General features: G+C 49.5%; 1 protein-coding gene across 1 annotated transcript in view; it reads left to right on the top strand.

Annotated features, from left to right (window-relative positions):
• LOC138223996 (latent-transforming growth factor beta-binding protein 3-like) overlaps window positions 1-14,278 on the top strand; it is a 50,930-nt gene extending 36,652 nt beyond the window's left edge. The window contains exons 15-19 of the mRNA XM_069180183.1: window positions 2,221-2,349; window positions 10,076-10,237; window positions 11,128-11,217; window positions 11,950-12,081; window positions 13,092-14,278. Coding sequence (XP_069036284.1) covers window positions 2,221-2,349; window positions 10,076-10,237; window positions 11,128-11,217; window positions 11,950-12,081; window positions 13,092-13,246 — 668 coding nt within the window. The 3' untranslated portion in view covers window positions 13,247-14,278. The remainder of the gene's footprint in view (window positions 1-2,220; window positions 2,350-10,075; window positions 10,238-11,127; window positions 11,218-11,949; window positions 12,082-13,091) is intronic.
• The last annotated feature ends 3,589 nt before the right edge of the window (window positions 14,279-17,867 follow it).

Genomic DNA, 17,867 nt, shown 5'->3' with positions numbered 1-17,867 from the left:
TTCCTGCCTGGCCCCGTGACGAGCCAGGCAGAAATCGATCGTCGCGATCCTGCAAAAGATTCGGGGCGTCAGACAAGCAGGGGATCTCCTCAGTCGGGCTGACAGAGGGAGGTCACCCGTCAGCCAATAGGTATTAACAGCAAGATGAAAACAAGAGGGACAGGAGACCTCGAATTGCGCCGTCCCCGGTTTTGGCAGGTTCCGTTCAATTTCAAGCGATCCCTGTCTGATTGAAAGAGGCGAAAGGGGTTCTTTGAAAATATGAATATTGGTACGACCCCTGCGCTTGAATAATCCATGATGGGCGATTAACGAGGGAGGGCCAGGGAGGGGGGGAGATCTAAGCTGGGGCAGTTCAGTCAGAGCAGAAGGATGAGATGATAACTGTCTCCCGAACGTTACAGGTAAGTGTGACTGATGCACACAGCTCAGCCATGTCCCAACCACGAGGCAAATTCCGAATGTTGTCTGCAGTGTTGAGAGAACCAGGTTTCCACATCAAGAGCAGGGATCACACATTCCTCAGTCTTCCTTCCTTCCATAGTTCACACATATGGAAACTACAGTACATCACCTGCTGCCATACGGATGGAATGACCAAGATAAAAACATATCGAATGCACGTGAAAAAACATTGCAATGCAGAAAATGCACTTCATTGGTAGAACGTGCATCCTGCACAGTGCCCAGATACTGGAAATCTGAATGCAGTCTAAAATCCGTCTTTTAACGTTGCGGGAGTAACGTCAGTATACATTGAAATATAATGACAGATGTCTGAGATATAATGATATGCGTTTTAAAAATGCATATTTGTTGATGGTCATTAACATTTGATAAATGTGTTCCAGTATGTGTTTTGGCCACTATTTGTAATGCAGGATGCAAACCGGATACCTCTTATTGATCTTTACACTGGTAAATGTTGCGCTTTTACCACAATTTTACCATACTCCTGCTGTGGACTCTAGGGGGTCTCTACTCTGTTTTCACTTGCTTACTATAGTACTGGCCCCCAGGAAATGATGATGGGAAAGCCACAGAACTGTCACAAGACAATGATCAGTTTACCAAGATATCTCTCATCTGTCTTGAGAGAGATCGTCAGCATATACACGTCTTTATCTGTCAGTTCTAAGTAGGCTAGGAGACTCTCGATAGCAGGTATCCTTGAAAATCAGATAGACAGAGCCCCCCTGACACTGTGTCTATCACAGAAGATAAGGAAAAGGCTTTATAGTGCTGTTTTTTAAACCTGACACCAGTTCGGGCAGAGCGGTGGCACTGTGGCTCAGGATCTGCGCCTGTGGCTGGAAGGTTGCCAGTTCAGATCCCGCGGCCGGCAGAGAATCCTACTCCATTGGGCCCCTGAGCAAGGAGCAAGGCCCTTCACCCCAACTGCTCCAGGGGTGCTGTATAAATGGCCGACCCTGTGCTCTGACCCCCAGCTTCTCTCTCCCTGTCTGTGTGTCTCATGGAGAGCAAGTTGGGGTATGTGAAAAGACACATTCATAATGCAAGACATTGTATATGGCCAAAAAAGTGATCTATCTCTTGAGTTTGGACTTCAACCGTTAGGCCCTGCAGAGTGCAAAATCGCTGCGCAGAAAAGCACAGGTTTTGAGTAACTCAAAACACCCAGATTGTGACATGTGAGCAGAGCAGGAATGAGTGTGTATCAGGTGTTATACAGTATGTGGTCATGCTGCATCGATCTGCATCTGCATCCATCAAACCCCCAGAAATCAAAGAGCCTGTTGGTTTCTCTGTCCTTTTTATGACGTCACTTCGAGTCTCAGCATCAGCTCCCCCACACTGCCTCCACCCAACGAGACCGCCCCGTCTTTCCGCCCTGCACCACCTGCAGTCATCAGCGCGATCAGTTGCCTGACTAGCCAGCCGATCAGGGAGTCTGCTCGAGTGTTGTGCGCGCACATGCCTGTGGCTCGAGGAAGGGTTGTGTTTCAAACCCCTCCTTTGATTTCGCCCTGGGGGCCGAAACACATGCCTCTTTTGCTACCCCCCCCACCCCTCTTCCACGTCCCCCATGGCCGGGGGGGGGAGGGGCTGGGGCTCGACCCAGGCGAGGCGGTCCTGCTTTTGCCTGCCCGTGCCGCTTGTTGGGGCGAGACAGCAGGGAGAGAGAGAGAGACACCTGTGCGATGTACCCGGATTGTTTTTGCCTTGTGTAACCCCCATGTTTGTGGTGATCCCTTGCAGATGTGAATGAATGTCAGGACCCATCCTATTGTAAGAATGGAGTGTGTATCAATACGCCTGGTTCCTATCACTGCATCTGCACTCAGCCCTTCACCTTCAGCGCTGCGCTCAAACAGTGCGTCTATGACGGTGGGTATCAAACGCTGCTGAGCAACTTTAGCATTAGGGCTAGCTGCTGCCAGGGTGGGAGTGGCGCTGGCCAGGCTGGGCCACTTACTGACTGCAGGAGGGGGGGGGGGTTAGTGACGGGCCCAGGGGGTCGGGGCCGACCCTCGGCACAACAGAGCATCCTTCAGGCCGCCGACTGGCCGGCAGGAAGCCATCAGCGTGGCGTCGCGTGCGTCCGGGAGGAGGTCGTCACCGGGAATCGAGATTGCGGGTTTCTCCCCCTCCCTTTCCCAATTCCCCAGTCCCAAATTTCGGACGGGCTGCAGCTGCTTTTTGTGCGCCGTGTGCTTGTTCAGTTGTCGGGAAGGCAGGCGGTAAAACTTGAGTTTCGCCACTCGGAAGAGCGACATTTCATAGCTTGACAGAATCACGGAAAGGAGGAAAGCGCAGTAAAAATCAACAGCCCCCCATGAATGTTTCCTGTGATTATAATAAGAATCGCTTACACTTATTGGACCCTCCACTCAGAGCTCTTTCCAGGTCATGGGGATCCCCTCCACCCCCAGCAGTGTGCCGCCCCCACCTGGATGAGGCACCAGTCCGCTCCCCACACCCCAGCTCTCAGTGGGGAGGAGAGCAGAGTGATGGAGCCAGTTCAGAGAGGGGGGTTATTAGGAGGCCATGATGACTAAAGGCCAGGGGGGAATTTGGCCAGGACACTGGGATAACACCCCTACTTTTTTCGAGAAACGCCCTGGGGTTTTTAATGACCCCAGAGAGTCAGCACCTCGGTTTAGTGTCTCCATCTCTATACTGGGGCATTCGGACCCACATAGACAGCAGGGTGGCGCCCCCTACTGGTCCCACTAACACCTCTTCCAGCAGCAACCTTGGTTTTTCCCAGGAGTCTCCCCTCCAGGTACTTGCCAGGATCACTCCTTATGAGCTTCAGAAGTTTGCCAGATGTGAATTGCAGGGTAACATGGCTGCTGCTTGGTGTTTGTGTGTGTGCAGTGCTGTCCAGTCCTTGTCACTTGTCAGGCTTGCTCCCACTGTGGAAGTGGGGTGGGGTGGAGGGGGTTGGAGCGCTGCAGGGTCAGCTGGCATTTGCCACAGTAACCAGCCACCCCTCCACAAGCCTGTCACACTGTACCGGTTACCATGGGAAGTACAGTCCACCAGTAAACCTGCATCACCTGCAGGGCGATTTGCATCAACAGCCGCACCAGGTGGTACAGAATGTCTAAGGTTTGCTGGGAAGGGGGTACAGAGGTGACCTCTATGACTGAGTCTGCTCTACGAGTGTCGCTCGAAGCCCCTCAATTTTATAATTCCCCCATCTCCTGTCCTTTACTTCCTCGGATTCCTGACAGCGTTTTGTCTTTTGGATCACCCCCTGCTCTGGTTTCTCTCTACACTGGTAATCTCAGCTTAGACCCCGGCTTGCTGTACAGACTGTTTGTGCTTCGCTACAGTGTCCAGTACCAGCTTTGACCACAGCCAGTTTCTGACCACAGACTCTGGATTTCTGTTTCGCCTGCTTTCCCCTGCTTGTGTCCATCTGGTATACCTGTCCCCTGCTCTTGGGTTCATTTTCCAAAAAAAATGGGCAGCAGCTTTGTTCCTGTGCGAGCGGAGCTTTCCTGCGTTTTCACTGTGGTTTTACCATGCTTTACTGCACTGCAATCCACCTTTACCATGGTACACCAGCAAACAAGTATAGAATCTACCCCCACCGAAGAACCCGTCAAGCATGTGTGTTTCTCAGCCTCCAAGCTGTTATCTCATCACGGAAAAGCCTCTGCTCGGATGCAGAGGGCAGAGGTGTGCGGGTTCGAACCCGTCCGACTCTGGCTAACTAATTTCCGACTGGAACACGAGATCTCCCATGCAACTGGGAACAAAGGGATGTCAGCCCCCATAATCTGGAATTCTGGGTGTCCGTCCTCCAGCTGACATGAAAGCCCTAAAGGAGAGGGTGTCTTGGTGTTGCCGTATCAAAATCAATATTGATATTGATATTCACCTGCTTTGATAGACATGACGAGGGTCAGCAGACACTGTAGCACATTATATATTATACAGCCTATTATAGCATTGACTTTAATATTTGCAATGCTGTACTTCAGTGTTTTCACAGAATCTATACCATCGCATATTTAACCTCTAGTGTATCGCAAGCCTTATACTTTTGATTTCTCAGGAATTTCAAAGCGTTTATTACAAATACTAAAGGTTAGAACCTGTAAAAACTAAACTTGGGTCACGTAAATATCTGAAGATAGAAGGAGAGGTAAAAGAAGGTAAGTTCTTGTTCAAAAGCCTTTGGTCATAAAACTGCATATGATTCACTGAAAGGGAATTCAGAACCCTGTACTCTACAGTATCTCTGGGCTTATGAAAACATGACTGCGATATCTACAATCCCCCATGAATATCTTTATATACTCTTTGGGGAATTAAAACCAAGGGGTTTTCTGATATTTTCTTAACTTTTTTGGCAAAATTATTTTACACCATCCATGTCTGTTACAATACTGTAGCAGTCCACCCCCTAGGCACTGCACTGCCCCTTGACCTTTGCCCTTTCACCTTTAGCCAGGCTAGCTCCCTCCTCTTCCTCGTCCTTCTTAAAGGGATGGAAAGTGGGGAAGGACCTTCTCTTCCTTCGAGTCCTCATGTCTCTGTCTCTCTCTCTCTCGCACCTGATCTCCCGCTCTGTGATCGGCTCGCCCGCTTGTGATCTTCCTGGGCAGGAAAGCTGAGAGAGCCTGGATCTGCTATTCCTGCCTGGCACTTCTGCACGCGCGGGCACAGCTGGGATCAGTGCCCTGCGGCTTAATCCATTTAACAGCTTTTAATGACCCCCCTCCTGCCAGGCGCTTGACGCTGCTACGCTGCTTTCCGTTGAAGCGCCTTGTTCTCCTGCATCTGGAGGTGGCTGAGCTCTGAAAAGATGTGACCCGGCAACCATTGGCGGTGATGGCCTCGCAAAACGATTAACCGCGTACAGGCGCTCGCCCCGCTGCCCGTTAATAACATGACACGCGTCCCTTTTTCTGAGTGGTGAACCATTCAGGTTAAAAAAACGGTTCAAAGTTTGTATTCAGTACGAAAGGGCGCCGCAATGTAATATAATAGGAATATGATATTGCATAATATAAATTACTATAAAAAGTAATAACATAGGATACTGTTGTATATTATAGCATGTATTCATGTCTAAAATAATGTTGTTAATGATGTAATGCAAAGTTATAAACAATGTTGCATAACTAGATGTTTTGAGTTAGGACTGTCATGATTCAGGCTGTGGTCAGGATTATGATGTTGTTATTAATTCCAGTCGACAGCAGAACCTAGTTAATATTTCATCACGGTCTCGCCATTAATGCTTCAGAATATATATATAAGTTAGCGCTCCTTATAAGTAGGCCTGTCAGGACTGCATTTCCCAGAATCCTCTGGAGCAGTAAGGCGCTGCTCTCCGTCACCTGATTGGTCGCCCAAAGACAATGGATCAGATGACTGTTTAAAAAAAGCAGTAAGCAGAAGTTACCTGGCTCAGGTCTTGGTGCAGACAGGGGTTCCGCCCTCAGCCCCTCAAGACAGTAGGCTTCCATTCACACAGACTGACACAGGACGCCTCTGCTTCCTGGGTTTTGAACCGTTACCTGACCAATTGTCTTCCTGCAACTGGTCAGGTGACTTGAGAGCAGCAGCTCACTCCCCCAGAGGGTTCTAGGGAATGTGGTCCTGACAGGACTGTTCTCTCATAATAGTTGTAAATTCCATTTGAAATCCCTGATCCAAAGTGTTGTCCTGTAGTCTATATTCCAGATTTTAGACTTTATAAAAACACTATATTAGGCAATACTACAGTATAGATTATATACTGCTTTGATGTTTGTATCTGGTTGACTTGTGAAGAGGCTGTATATTAGTTGAATGTACAGGGTAGTCAAAAAAATGCTCTGTTGACTGAATTATAAGTTTGTATTTTGTGTAGACAGTGTACTCCGAATATTCATGTTGGGTACACCATTCTGCTTCTAGAAAACCCCTAATATCATCTCGGCTTATCTTCAGCATTGTGGCATTACCGATTCTAGTCGGTTAATACCCACACAAAGCGATTCATCTCTCATCTCCTCCACTTAAATTGATTATCTGGAATGGTTTTAGCGCTAGTTCTCAATGGCCAAGTTCAGTTCCCCCCAAAAAAGATGTGAGTTAAAGAGGAACATTTTACTCTTCTCGTTCAAAGCTGAGATACTGTAATAAGACCATATCATCAGCTCCTTAACATCCATAAATCTCATAAAATTACAACACCCTGGAGATGATCCTTAACAATATTATGACCCTTTGGATCTCGGCAGAGAGTTGTTATTACAGTTTGTAAAACTGTTAAATCTTTTTTGTAAATGTCTAGCAAAAGATGAAGTGACCAGTTTACTGTTGAGCTGAAAATATATATTTATAGGTTCTATATATATAAAGATCTATAATTAAAGATGTTTTCTGGTCACATGTGCTGGTATCTTAGGGATTTACATGGTAATGAAATGTGCACACAGAAAGTGTCGTTACGGAGCTCCTGTTAGGAGTCTGAGCAGTACCGCTCGATGTGAAGGAGAGGCGACAATCCTGCAGGCAGGCTTCAAGTTAAATACACAGTAGCTGTCAGTAGCAAGACTAGGAATAATACAAAACGGGAGTGTGTTCATCAGTGGGGTTCTTATAACCATGCATCCATTTTCTAACTGCTCCATCCAATTCAGGATCACGTGGGGGCCCGAGTCTATCCCAGAAAGCAATGGGCACAAGGCTGGATACCCCTTGGACGGGACGCCAGTCCATCACAGGGCACACACACACTCACACCAGGGCCAGTTTTCCCAGAAGCCAGTTACATCGACCAGTACGTCTTTGGACCGTGGGAGGAAACTGCAGCACCCAGAGAAAACCGATGCCAACGGGGGAGGGGGACATGCAAACTCCACACAGATAGCACCCCGAGTCCAGACCTGAACCCAGGGCCCCAGCGCTGTAAGGCAGTAACGCCTGCCACTGCACCTCTATACCCTCCCTTTCTGGGTACTGTTAACTGAAAATAGCAGCAAAGATGTGGGAAGAGGTCAAATAAGTCGATCTAAAGAACTATTACACCACAGGCAGAGGTGATGATGAGCACCAAGGATCCCCTATGGGTTGGAACAGGCCTGGCCTGCAGGACTTCTGAGCCTATGTAGGGCTTAGGGACAAAGTCCAAATGGGCAGACTCAGTAGAGTGCTTGTTGGAAGAAAGAATTGACCGGACTACTTTAATAAACATCAGACCCTAGATTGGGGTATATTAAGGAAATCAGTGAAATTCTCTTCACATTGAAGGTCAGTAGGTCCTGGGCAGGCCAGCTCTCTGTCTCTCATTTATGACTTCTTTATGTTTTCATGAACTGGGGGAAACGGCTAACTTAGCGCATGTCATTTAACCTCATAGTTTAACACCATGGAAAGAGAGCACCCCTCTACATTTCAATCTGACTTGGCCGTGAGTGTTTTCGGTATCAAAAACCAAGAATACTTATTGCATGCTCTAAAACTGCATGAGTGAGGCTGCTGTATTTGCGAAGACGAAGGTCAGCATTGGGTGAATAGGGCGGCTAGTCTGTTGACTTCAGGATCTGTTGTTCCAGTGGAATGTGTGGATTTTGTCGGCTATAAGGATCCGATCCCCAAATTGTCGGTTCGCCTGTTCCCCGCCAAAAAATGCTCTCATTCCTGGTGAAAGTCCCGGATGCCTAGGGCTAAAGGCAGGCCGATACCCCGATACCCCATACCGATGTACCACACACAAGCACACAGGGATAAATTCAGAGACGCCAGGTCTTTGGAAGGTGGGAGAAAGAGGAAGCAACCCGTTTGACTGTAACGGGCCTCAGCGCGCCTGAGCCAGTTCCAGCAGTGACATCACATCTAGCAGTGACATCACATCACCCCCCCCCCCCCCCCCCCCGCAATGTAGGCCATGTGGAAGATGTAGAACTCTGTCATGGTGGAGGAGCTATCCCCTGTCCAGGGAGGGGCGCTGTGCTGTGAGCGATCAGGATTGACTCCCAATAGTAGGGGCAAGAACACGTGCACTCTTCACAAGAACATGGGACAGACCATGCAGACTCCACCCAGAAGGTATCTCACTCCCAAATCAAACTCGGGACCCAGAAGCGATGAGGCAGTAAGCACTAATTCCCATGTGACAGTTTACTATTTAGAAATACGTCTACCATTTATCTGCATCGTGAAAATGAGAATGTAGGGCTGATTTTTAAGCATTTTTTTTTCAATTCTTTAAGCCTAGCACAACAACACTTCCATACACTCCACCATTATTGAATTCCAGTGCATTCCAGCAGTCTTTGGAGGGGTGCAGAAGGTAATTCGGGTATTTAAATAGATGCCTGCCTGCTCTCTCAGGGTGTTCTCTCCGGCTTCTGAACAGTGCTGTTCTCCTACATCTTCTGTATGCAAGTACTGTTGCAGCAGCTAAAAATGTTACCAGGTTTATCAAACAGGTATATGCGTGTGGATTTGCACACCAATCCTACACACTTGATTCAAATCCGAATGAAGGTCCCTATAGAAAGTCCAAAGCAGTATGCCGTACAAATCTAGCTAAAACTAATCAATGTCAGGTGTTAAAGGTCTTAGTGATGCATTCTCAGGAGATTTGAAATCCCTTGATTAATACAGAACATACCAGAGCACAAGAGCCCCGTTGGCCCTGTTTGGTTTCTCGCACGCGCCTGCTGGCTTCTGGGTGATTCGTCAACACAAGAATGTGCTGCAAACAGGTCAGAGATGAGACCGCAGAGCAGACCTGTTCGGCTCGTCTCGCCAGCCTGGCCGCTGTACCGGACCGATCCAAAGGTCAAGAGCTGCCTCCGTCAGCAAAGGCTGGGCAGCAGGATCTGGGAGGGGAGGCGGGTGAGGGGGCTTGTTTCAGAGCTGATCCGGAAGCAGTCCGGGGTTCAAGAACGGATTCAGTGACGCCATCTGGCCTGGCCTGCTACTCAGAGACGCGTTTTGAGTAATAACAACACCAATATAGCACTTTACAGGTCATGGGGATCCCCCTCCACCACCAGCAGTGCGCAGCCCCACCTGGATGAGGTGCCAGTCCGCTCACCACACACCAGCTCTCAGTGGGGAGGAGAGCAGAGTGATGGAGCCAGTTCAGAGAGGGGGGTTATTAGGAGGCCATGATGGGTAAAGGCCAGGGGGGGAAATTTGGCCAGGACACCGGGGTAACACCTGTACTCTTCTCGAGAAACGCCCTGGGATTTTTAATGACCACAGAGAGTCAGGACCTCAGTTTTACGTCTCATCCGAAGGACGGCGCCTTTTTACAATATAGTGTCCCCGTCATTATACTGGGGCATCAGGACCCACACAGACCGCAGGGTGAGCGCCCCCTGCTGGCCCCACTAACACCTCTTCCAGCAGCAGCCTCAGCTTTCCCAGGAGTCTCCCTTCCAGGTACTGGCCAGGCTCACACCTGCTGAGTCTCCAGTGGGGCTGCCGGTGAAGCTAAGCAGGCGTTCAAGTTGACAAGCCGCCCCCAGAACACACAGTAGCTCTTGACGCGAGCGTTCTTCCGCAGCGAGGGCATTCTGGGAAGGCGCTCCCAGACCTGTAAGGCGTCTCTGTGTCTCTTTCTCTCTCTCTCCCTCTCCTCCTCCACCAGACCGCACTGCTGCCCACAAGGACGTGTGCTTCCTGCAGGTGGACGAGGACCTGATCTGCAGCATGCCCCAGAACCGCCTGCGGGTCACCTACTCCGAGTGCTGCTGCCACTACGGCCGGGGCTGGGGTCCCGAGTGCCGCACCTGCCCCCAGCGCAACTCAGGTACAGTACCCCCATCTGCTGCACCTTCGCCATGGTAGAGTTTCCAAGAAGTACAGCAGACTCCCCCAGCAACCCAGGGTGCAGTCAAGCTATCAGGATTCCCTGCCCTGCTGCTAGGGCTAGGGCTAAGGTTAGGGTTAGGATGAGGGTAACCTAACCTAGGCCCTGTGACACTAAACAAGCAGGCTTGTGGATCCAGCTCTTCTAATCCAATAGAAATACTGCTCTTCTCTCCCAGGCAGTTTCACTGGCAAATACTGTTCACTGGTTAACTCTGCCTGCGGATCACGCCGGAACATTTCTGCGCTGAAATGTCTGCTGCACAACCTGTACTTATTCGCTCGTACATCTCAGTGCATTAGTCATGACAGGGACTAGTGAGCAGGAAGGGCTGCTTCATGTCACAATTTGTGCAAACCCTCGACAACACGGAGACTCTCCAGCATTTTCCCAAAAGTATTTTGTGCCTAATTCGGAATGTTGTCAAATTTTTCGATACCGTCAGTGGATTTATTTTTGTCACCGAGATCTAATACCCGGTCTGAGAAATTGGGACAACGGTTCCCATTTAAAAAAATATATATATATTTTTAAATTGTTACCGTTGTATTGTTCGTAAGAAATGCGTACAGGCAGGCTAGAACTGTTACCCTGTGTTGCAAAATCAGTTCCGGTTCAAATCATGGATTCATGACCGGTCACCATCGTCAATGTCCCCAGCACACATCGAATGATTGGAAAGCTGCTTGGTGTACCCGGGGGCGCAGTTTTCTGGTTTGCGCCCCCTCCCTCCCAGCATGCCTTTCTGTGTCTACGAATGTGCGAAGCCCGGACGATTCGTTTGCAAGGCGGACAGGGGGGCCAACCATCTCCCTTTCTGTCCCGGCCAGTTATCTTCAACCGGCTGTGCGAGCTGCACCTGGACACCGAGTCGGACGGGGAAGGCGAGTTCCTGGCTGCGTTCTCCAACTACAAGCCCGGTGAGCTTGCGTCGTCGGCCCCGGGCAGCGGGCCCCAGACGCCTCTGGGCTTAGTTACTGCACAGAACTGGGCGAACGGCCTGCGTGCTCCTGGATTCTGGGTCTCATCAAGTTAATGACCAGTTAAATCCCTCTAAAGCAGGGCTCTCCAGTCCAGATCCCGCAGGGCCTTCTGGTTTCTATTTCAACCTGACTAGTCAATTAAAGAGTTATTTTTTAATATAGTATATATTATAGTATAGTAAATTGTAGTTTATTATAGTATAGTTAATACATATAGTCTTTTACTTCGTATGAAGTCAAGACATTGACTGTTAAAGGTACGAGAGAGTTCGGGACACCAGGGTCAGAATTGTACCTAGGTAGCATATTGCTATGTGGTCCCTCCCCCTAACTCTCTCGTTCTCATTTACTTATGTCTTCCTGCCACCCGTCCCTTGCTCCATCTCACGTGCCCCTTTCTCCCTTCCCATTATCCCCCCCTCGTGCTGTGCCCCTTCCCATCATCCCTCTTTCCTCTCTGTTCCTATATGTCTCCCTCCTTTCTCCCTTCCCATCATACCGCCTCATGGTATGCCCCTTCCCATCATCCCTCTCTCCTCTCTGTTCCTATACGTCTCCCTCCTTTCTCCCTTCCCATCATCCCGCCTTGTGCCCTTTCCCATCATCCCTTTCTCTCTCTCCACCACCTGTTTCTCTGTCTCCTCCTCCTTCACTGTCCATCTCTCCCAGAAGGAGACAGTTCGGAAGAGGACTCAGACGAGTGCAGCTGTGCCAACGGGCGTTGCGTGCGCTCCTACCTGGGCACCATGTGTGAGTGCAACCCTGGCTTCAGGCTCGACCACACCAGGATGCGCTGCATCGGTAGGTACCCTACAGAACAGAACCTCCAAACTCCTCTCTCCTTCCTCCCTTCCCATCATTCCCCCTCTTTCTGCGTCCTTTCCCATCATCCATCTCTCTTCCTCCTTCCTCCCTTCCCATCATTCCCCCTCTTGCTGCGTCCTTTCCCATCATCCATCTCTCTTCCTCCTTCCTCCCTTCCCATCATTCCCCTTCTTGCTGCATCCTTTCCCATCACCCATCTCTCTCTCCTCTCTTTTGGCTGTAGTGATGGCAGAACAGTGCTCCAGCACTTAAGAGACCTTCCACTGAAACAGGGGTCAGAGGTCAGAGAGAGCAACTGGGCTAGACATCCCCCCCCCCCCACCAGGCTCTCCCAACACAAACAGCTGTTTAGTTTTGGATTCATTTTGGACCAAAAATGAGCTTCCTTCCTGTTATTGTCCCAGATACCGAAATTTACTTTGCAGGCAGAATCAACAAAGCACGCAATACATTTAACACCGCATGAACCCATTACCTAATAAGAGACATGCATTAGGAGATAAAATATAAATATAAATAAAATATGCAATGATTTTTTTTCCCCAAATAAAGCAGGTTTATAGCTGTGGGAATAAAAGATAACCTAGTTGTACTGCACTTGATTCGAGGTGGTCTAAATCGATAGATCTGGATGGAAGGTGTCATGTTGTTCGAAATGATCTCCGCTGTGTAAGGTGATGACGGGCAGTGATTGTACTTGTCTTCTGCGCTGCTTATTTCTGCCTTCTGTAGCTGTTTTGCACCAGCGATGGTGCTGGTCTTCACAGTCCTGCTCAGTCTGTTTTTGCTGTGTTGCGTGTATTCAAGCTACCAAACCAGGCCCCCCCCAGTGACTGTCGGGACGGGTTCGGTGGAGTCTCTGTAGGATAACGTTTGGGTTGTGGGGACACACATTTGAAAGAGCAGAGAATTCCTCGGGAGGTGGCGGTGCCAAATGGAGTTGCTGACACGTGTCCCCCCCCCCCCTCTCTCTCTCCTCCTCCCAGACATCGACGAGTGCGCGGACCTGAGCGCGCGGGCCTACCCCTGCCAGAACGGCCGCTGCGTCAACGTCCCGGGCTCCTACAAGTGCCTGTGCAAGCAGGGCTTCAGCCACGCCGCCAAGCCCAACGTCTGCGTGCGCCGCGGCCGGGCTCCCTAGCGCCCCCCGCTGGGCGCCTGCGCTCTCTCTCCCCATTGCCCCCCCCCCGTCTCTCTCTGTCTCCATTCTCCCCAGCTCCCCTCTGCCTTCCCCCCACCCTTTCCCCCCCCCAAGGCTCGTCCAGCTCACGGGTCTCCCAGCAGATCATTGTCCTTCTGCTTCCAGTCATTTCCCAGCATTCCTGTAGCAGGGTGCCTCTGGGGCCCTGCCGAGACGAGGAGGAGGGGAGAGGTAGAGTTCACGGGTGACACAGATTCCCGGCTGTCGTCGTGTCGGGGAGGGGGTGGGACCGAGGCGGTGACGCCGAAAAGCCCGCACACAGATTGTAGCATCCCGCCCCAGGTACCTTATTGAAAATGGCCAACTCCCAGAAGGCTCTGCCACCCGGCGTCCTGATTGGCCGCCCGTCCGAAAGGAGCCGTCAGCGGGGCGAGTCGACTCGCGCGTCCCCGCAATCCTGACTGAACTCGAGGCCTCTTACTAAGGGGCTGTTCTCCTATCGTCGCCTGGACGAGTGAAGCAAAACCGTCTGGACGCAGCGCAGACGTCTTGTACGACAGACACCAAAAACATGAATAAATCGCATTTCCCGGCCACGTCCGCCAACGCCGAGGGGCGGGACTCACGCTTTCCATTCGGTGCTTCCGTTGGCGGATTTCTCTTTCTGCTCGAGCTGACCCCCCACAGTCCCCCCCCCCCCTCCGAGACCAGTGCAGAGACTGAAACAAAGACCCCCAATAAAAAGGGCTGCTGATCCCTTGGTAGAATAAGTTTGTTCCCCCCTCCCCTTGTGACCTTAAAACATCGAGGACCAAGATTGTTCCTTTGTGTGCCGGACGTTACCCGTAGGTGCCTTGTCTCGAAAGACTCTGAAATCCCGGGCCCCTATCGGAGGTTTCGGAAGATCCCCGCAGCTCCGCGGGCTCGGACTGACTTTTCAGATCAGCGGCGGCAGCGTCCCCCCCCTCCCCCAGTACTGACGGACTGAAATCGCCCGATTCCTTCAAAACCCGGCCGCCGCGAGCACAGAGGTAAAAACATCCCAGCTCTCGTCCAGGCAGGTCGTAGCGCTGTCTCGCTTTGAGACAAGAGCTGCCCTTTCCTGACTACCTGGGAAAAAAAATTGGACTGGAAGCTCGACTCCAGAGATGATGGTCCAGGTAAAAGAGAGAATTCCGAGTTTTTAGGAATTCTGGCGTGGGACGAGGGTCACATGATGTCCTGACAGTTGGTCTACTAAGTCATCTTGAATCGCTTGTTTTATCGTCTCTCAACTGGGCGACACTTGTAACTTAATCAAGGAAGCAGGTCACCGGTTCAATTAAAGGGAACTCGAGTCTAGCTGGAGGGATGCTGTATCTTCACTTTTGTTTTTTGGTGCCAAATGATCTTTTAAGTGCTTTATTTAAAAAAAAGTCACCTTATTAAAAGGATCTTGGTTCGAGTAAACATGGTTTTTCGCCATCGCTGGATTCCAAGCAGTGAATTGGCGAAACTCTTCAGGACCGGGGATGAAGACCTGGCTTTAAGGCAAGACGTGCGATTTCTTGCACCTGAGACAAGAGCCCTCAAAAACCAAAAGAGATTTATTATACTTTACTCGCACTTAAAGAATGCCAGGGCGCTTGATAATTCAACACGTTGTTTCCTGTCTTCGGTACAATGAGAGTCACCCTTTGGGAACTGTGACCTCATGCTCAAAGAGGCATCAGAAGTATGTGGACTTTGTGATTCTTACTTTCCGACAGATATGCATAGTTTTGAAAACCACTGAATTACTTATTTTCAGTTGGTTTTGTAACCTTTTTTTATTTCCAATAACTGATCCATGAAAAAAAATGTGTTGCAGTATTTACTCAGTTGAGCACAGGTGTCATGCTTTTTTAAAATATGAATTTCTTTCAGTCTGAGGTCAGCTTTGTAATACTTATTTCCTCTCCTCTCAAACCACCCTGCAGTGGATTGCTGTAAAAGGCATTTTGGGGCAGTTGCTCTTTACACTGCAGTGCAGACATCCTAGACACAATCAGGAGTTCCAATGGGCAACACGAACATCAACATTTCACTTAGAATAGGGGTGTCAGGACCTGCTCTAATTATTTAACAAACAGGATAATGACAGTGCTCCTAACAAGGCTCGGAGGTGTACCAACGTGTACTTTAACCAACTGTGAAAGATCTTAAGAAACTGAAAAAAACCTTTATTAGTTCAATGAAGTCCATAATGAGGTTAATGGATTGACTTACTGAGTTTGATTTGGACCATAAGATAAATAGATAAGACTTTATTGATCCCAAAGGGAAGTTGATGTGTTACAACAGTCTAGCCCAAGACAAGCAAAAACAGACATCAGAATAGATGAAAAATTATACAAAATAAATAAAAATAAATACATAGGTGTGTGCAAAATATGATGATCATAGTCACTGTAAAAACAATAAAATATGTGCAAATAGGGTTCATTCAGATTGTCCAAAAAGTACAATGGAGCACCATGCTGTCCACAGATTAGCAGATGAGGGGCTAACAGTCCTAGCCTCGTCCTAGGGCAGCGTTATACACCCTGACAGCCGCCGGGAGGAAAGACCTGCGGAAACGTTCCCTTGAGCACCGTAGCTGGAGCATCCATGAATAAAAGCAGAACACACCACACTCTCCAGGAATCAGCTTTGAGACTCGGGGTGCCTTCAGTTGTGTTTTCAGTTATTCTAGCAATTTGGGATGTTATCCATGCAAGGGCACTGTGGTGAGGCTTCTAAACCTTTAATTTACCTTGCAGTCGAGTCTTCGAATACTCAAGGTGAACTATACAGTACATATGCAGCCAATAGGAAGTATTGCAGTAGCTGTTCAATTGCATGAATCAACCAGGCCTAATTGACAGGCAATCCCTCATCATGAACATTTTTTTGCTCTTCTCTGCAGATCATGATAAAAGGCTGCTTTTTTGTACTGCAGAGTACAGATCCTTTGTAATCCACTGTAAGCTAAAAAAAATCTGTTTTAATAACGGTAACAGATCCGGACTGTTTCCACACCAAGTTGGAAAAGTACTCGGCAGAAAGCCTGATGGAGAATAATATCTCTAGCTTTTGAACAACAGTGCCTGTCTCCTGGGTTGTTTTAGCGCACAGCATGTGAAATAAGAGTCTCGTCTTTTTTCTTACTCCTTCTACTCTAGGGGAGAAGCCATAGGCAAGATGAAAAAGATCCTGTGAAAAGATGGCATTTCTCTTCTGTGTTCTCTTGCTAGATCTGCACCTTAAAAATCTGTAAAACCTGCTTTTAAAAAAAAACATTGTTAGCAGCCTAAAGCTGATCTGCACCTGTCACAGACAAAGTGAAATGCTGACTTTGGAAATAAAGGGCATTTTGAATATTTTTTATGCTGCATTTCTATATGGGATTCCTACTTTTTTTTCTACTGCTCCCTTTCGTTAAATCTTCAGTCTTATTATTGACTGTTAGACTTGCACTTTTCCACGTTTTTGCCAATAAAGTGTCAAAATACAGCCGTGTCTTCTTGCAAGAGTCTGCCGTCAGTGTGTCGCTTAAAGTAACGTAAACAGAGCTAGAAGCACAGGAAATACAGTGCAGAACCTTGGAGCTACTGCATTAGTACAAGACAAAGGACAAACCCGCAGCCCCACTGGAGACTCAGCAGGTGGGAGCCTGGCCAGTACCTGGAGGGGAGACTCCTCCTGGGAAAGCTGAGGCTGCTGCTGGAAGAGGTGTTAGTGGGGCCAGCAGGGGGCGCTCACCCTGCGGTCTGTGTGGGTCCTGATGCCCCAGTATAGTGATGGGGGACACTAGACTGTAAACAGGCGCCGTCCTTCAGAAGAGACGTCAAACCGAGGTCCTGACTCTCTGTGCTCATTAAAAATCCCAGGGTGTTTCTCGAGAAGAGTAGGGGTGTACCCCCGGTGTCCTGGCCAAATTTCCCCCCTGGTCTTTACCCATCATGGCCTCCTAAGAACCCCCCTCTCTGAACTGGCTCCATCACTCTGCTCTCCTCCCCCCTGAGAGCTGGGTTGTGGGGAGTGGACTGGCGCCTCATCCGGGTGGGGCAGCACACTGCTGGGGGGTGGAGGGGGATCCCCATGACCTGGAAAGAGCTCCGAGTGGAGGGTCCCGAAAGGCGCTATAGAAGTGTAAAATGATGAAGATGATTATAAATAAGAATTAATGGGCGCACGTTAATGGTGACGTGCGGGACTCAATCTCACATCCCGATAGCCTTCAAGCTGTAGCACTGGAGCATAAGGATGCCGGCTTTTAAAATCAAGCTGGGAACGCTGAAGTGTCGAGGTGTCGTCGATAGCTCACCGGGGACACCAACATCCAAGGAGTGAGCGCGTGGAATTCTTGGTGCGATACTGTGCGACTGGCTTAACCTGCTTGGTCAACGGGCAGGCTTCCTGGCCATTGGAGGCTTGAACCCCCCCACCCCAGGAGGGATCAGTCCAGGGGCACCTGCAAGGCTGGAGGAGGGCCGCCTGAGACAAATGCGGGCAAACGTGAGACAATTGTGGCGCTGTGGCTTGTCGTGAAGGGGGCTGGTCTGCGGTCGGCGAGAGTCTGGGTTCACATCTCCCGAACGGACTGTGGTCGGCGAAGATC

This window comes from Lepisosteus oculatus, chromosome 18, assembly GCF_040954835.1.
Source record: "Lepisosteus oculatus isolate fLepOcu1 chromosome 18, fLepOcu1.hap2, whole genome shotgun sequence".
Taxonomy (NCBI): domain Eukaryota; kingdom Metazoa; phylum Chordata; class Actinopteri; order Semionotiformes; family Lepisosteidae; genus Lepisosteus; species Lepisosteus oculatus.
Note: the sequence above shows the minus strand (reverse complement) of the source record. Positions and strands in the feature narration are given on the sequence as shown.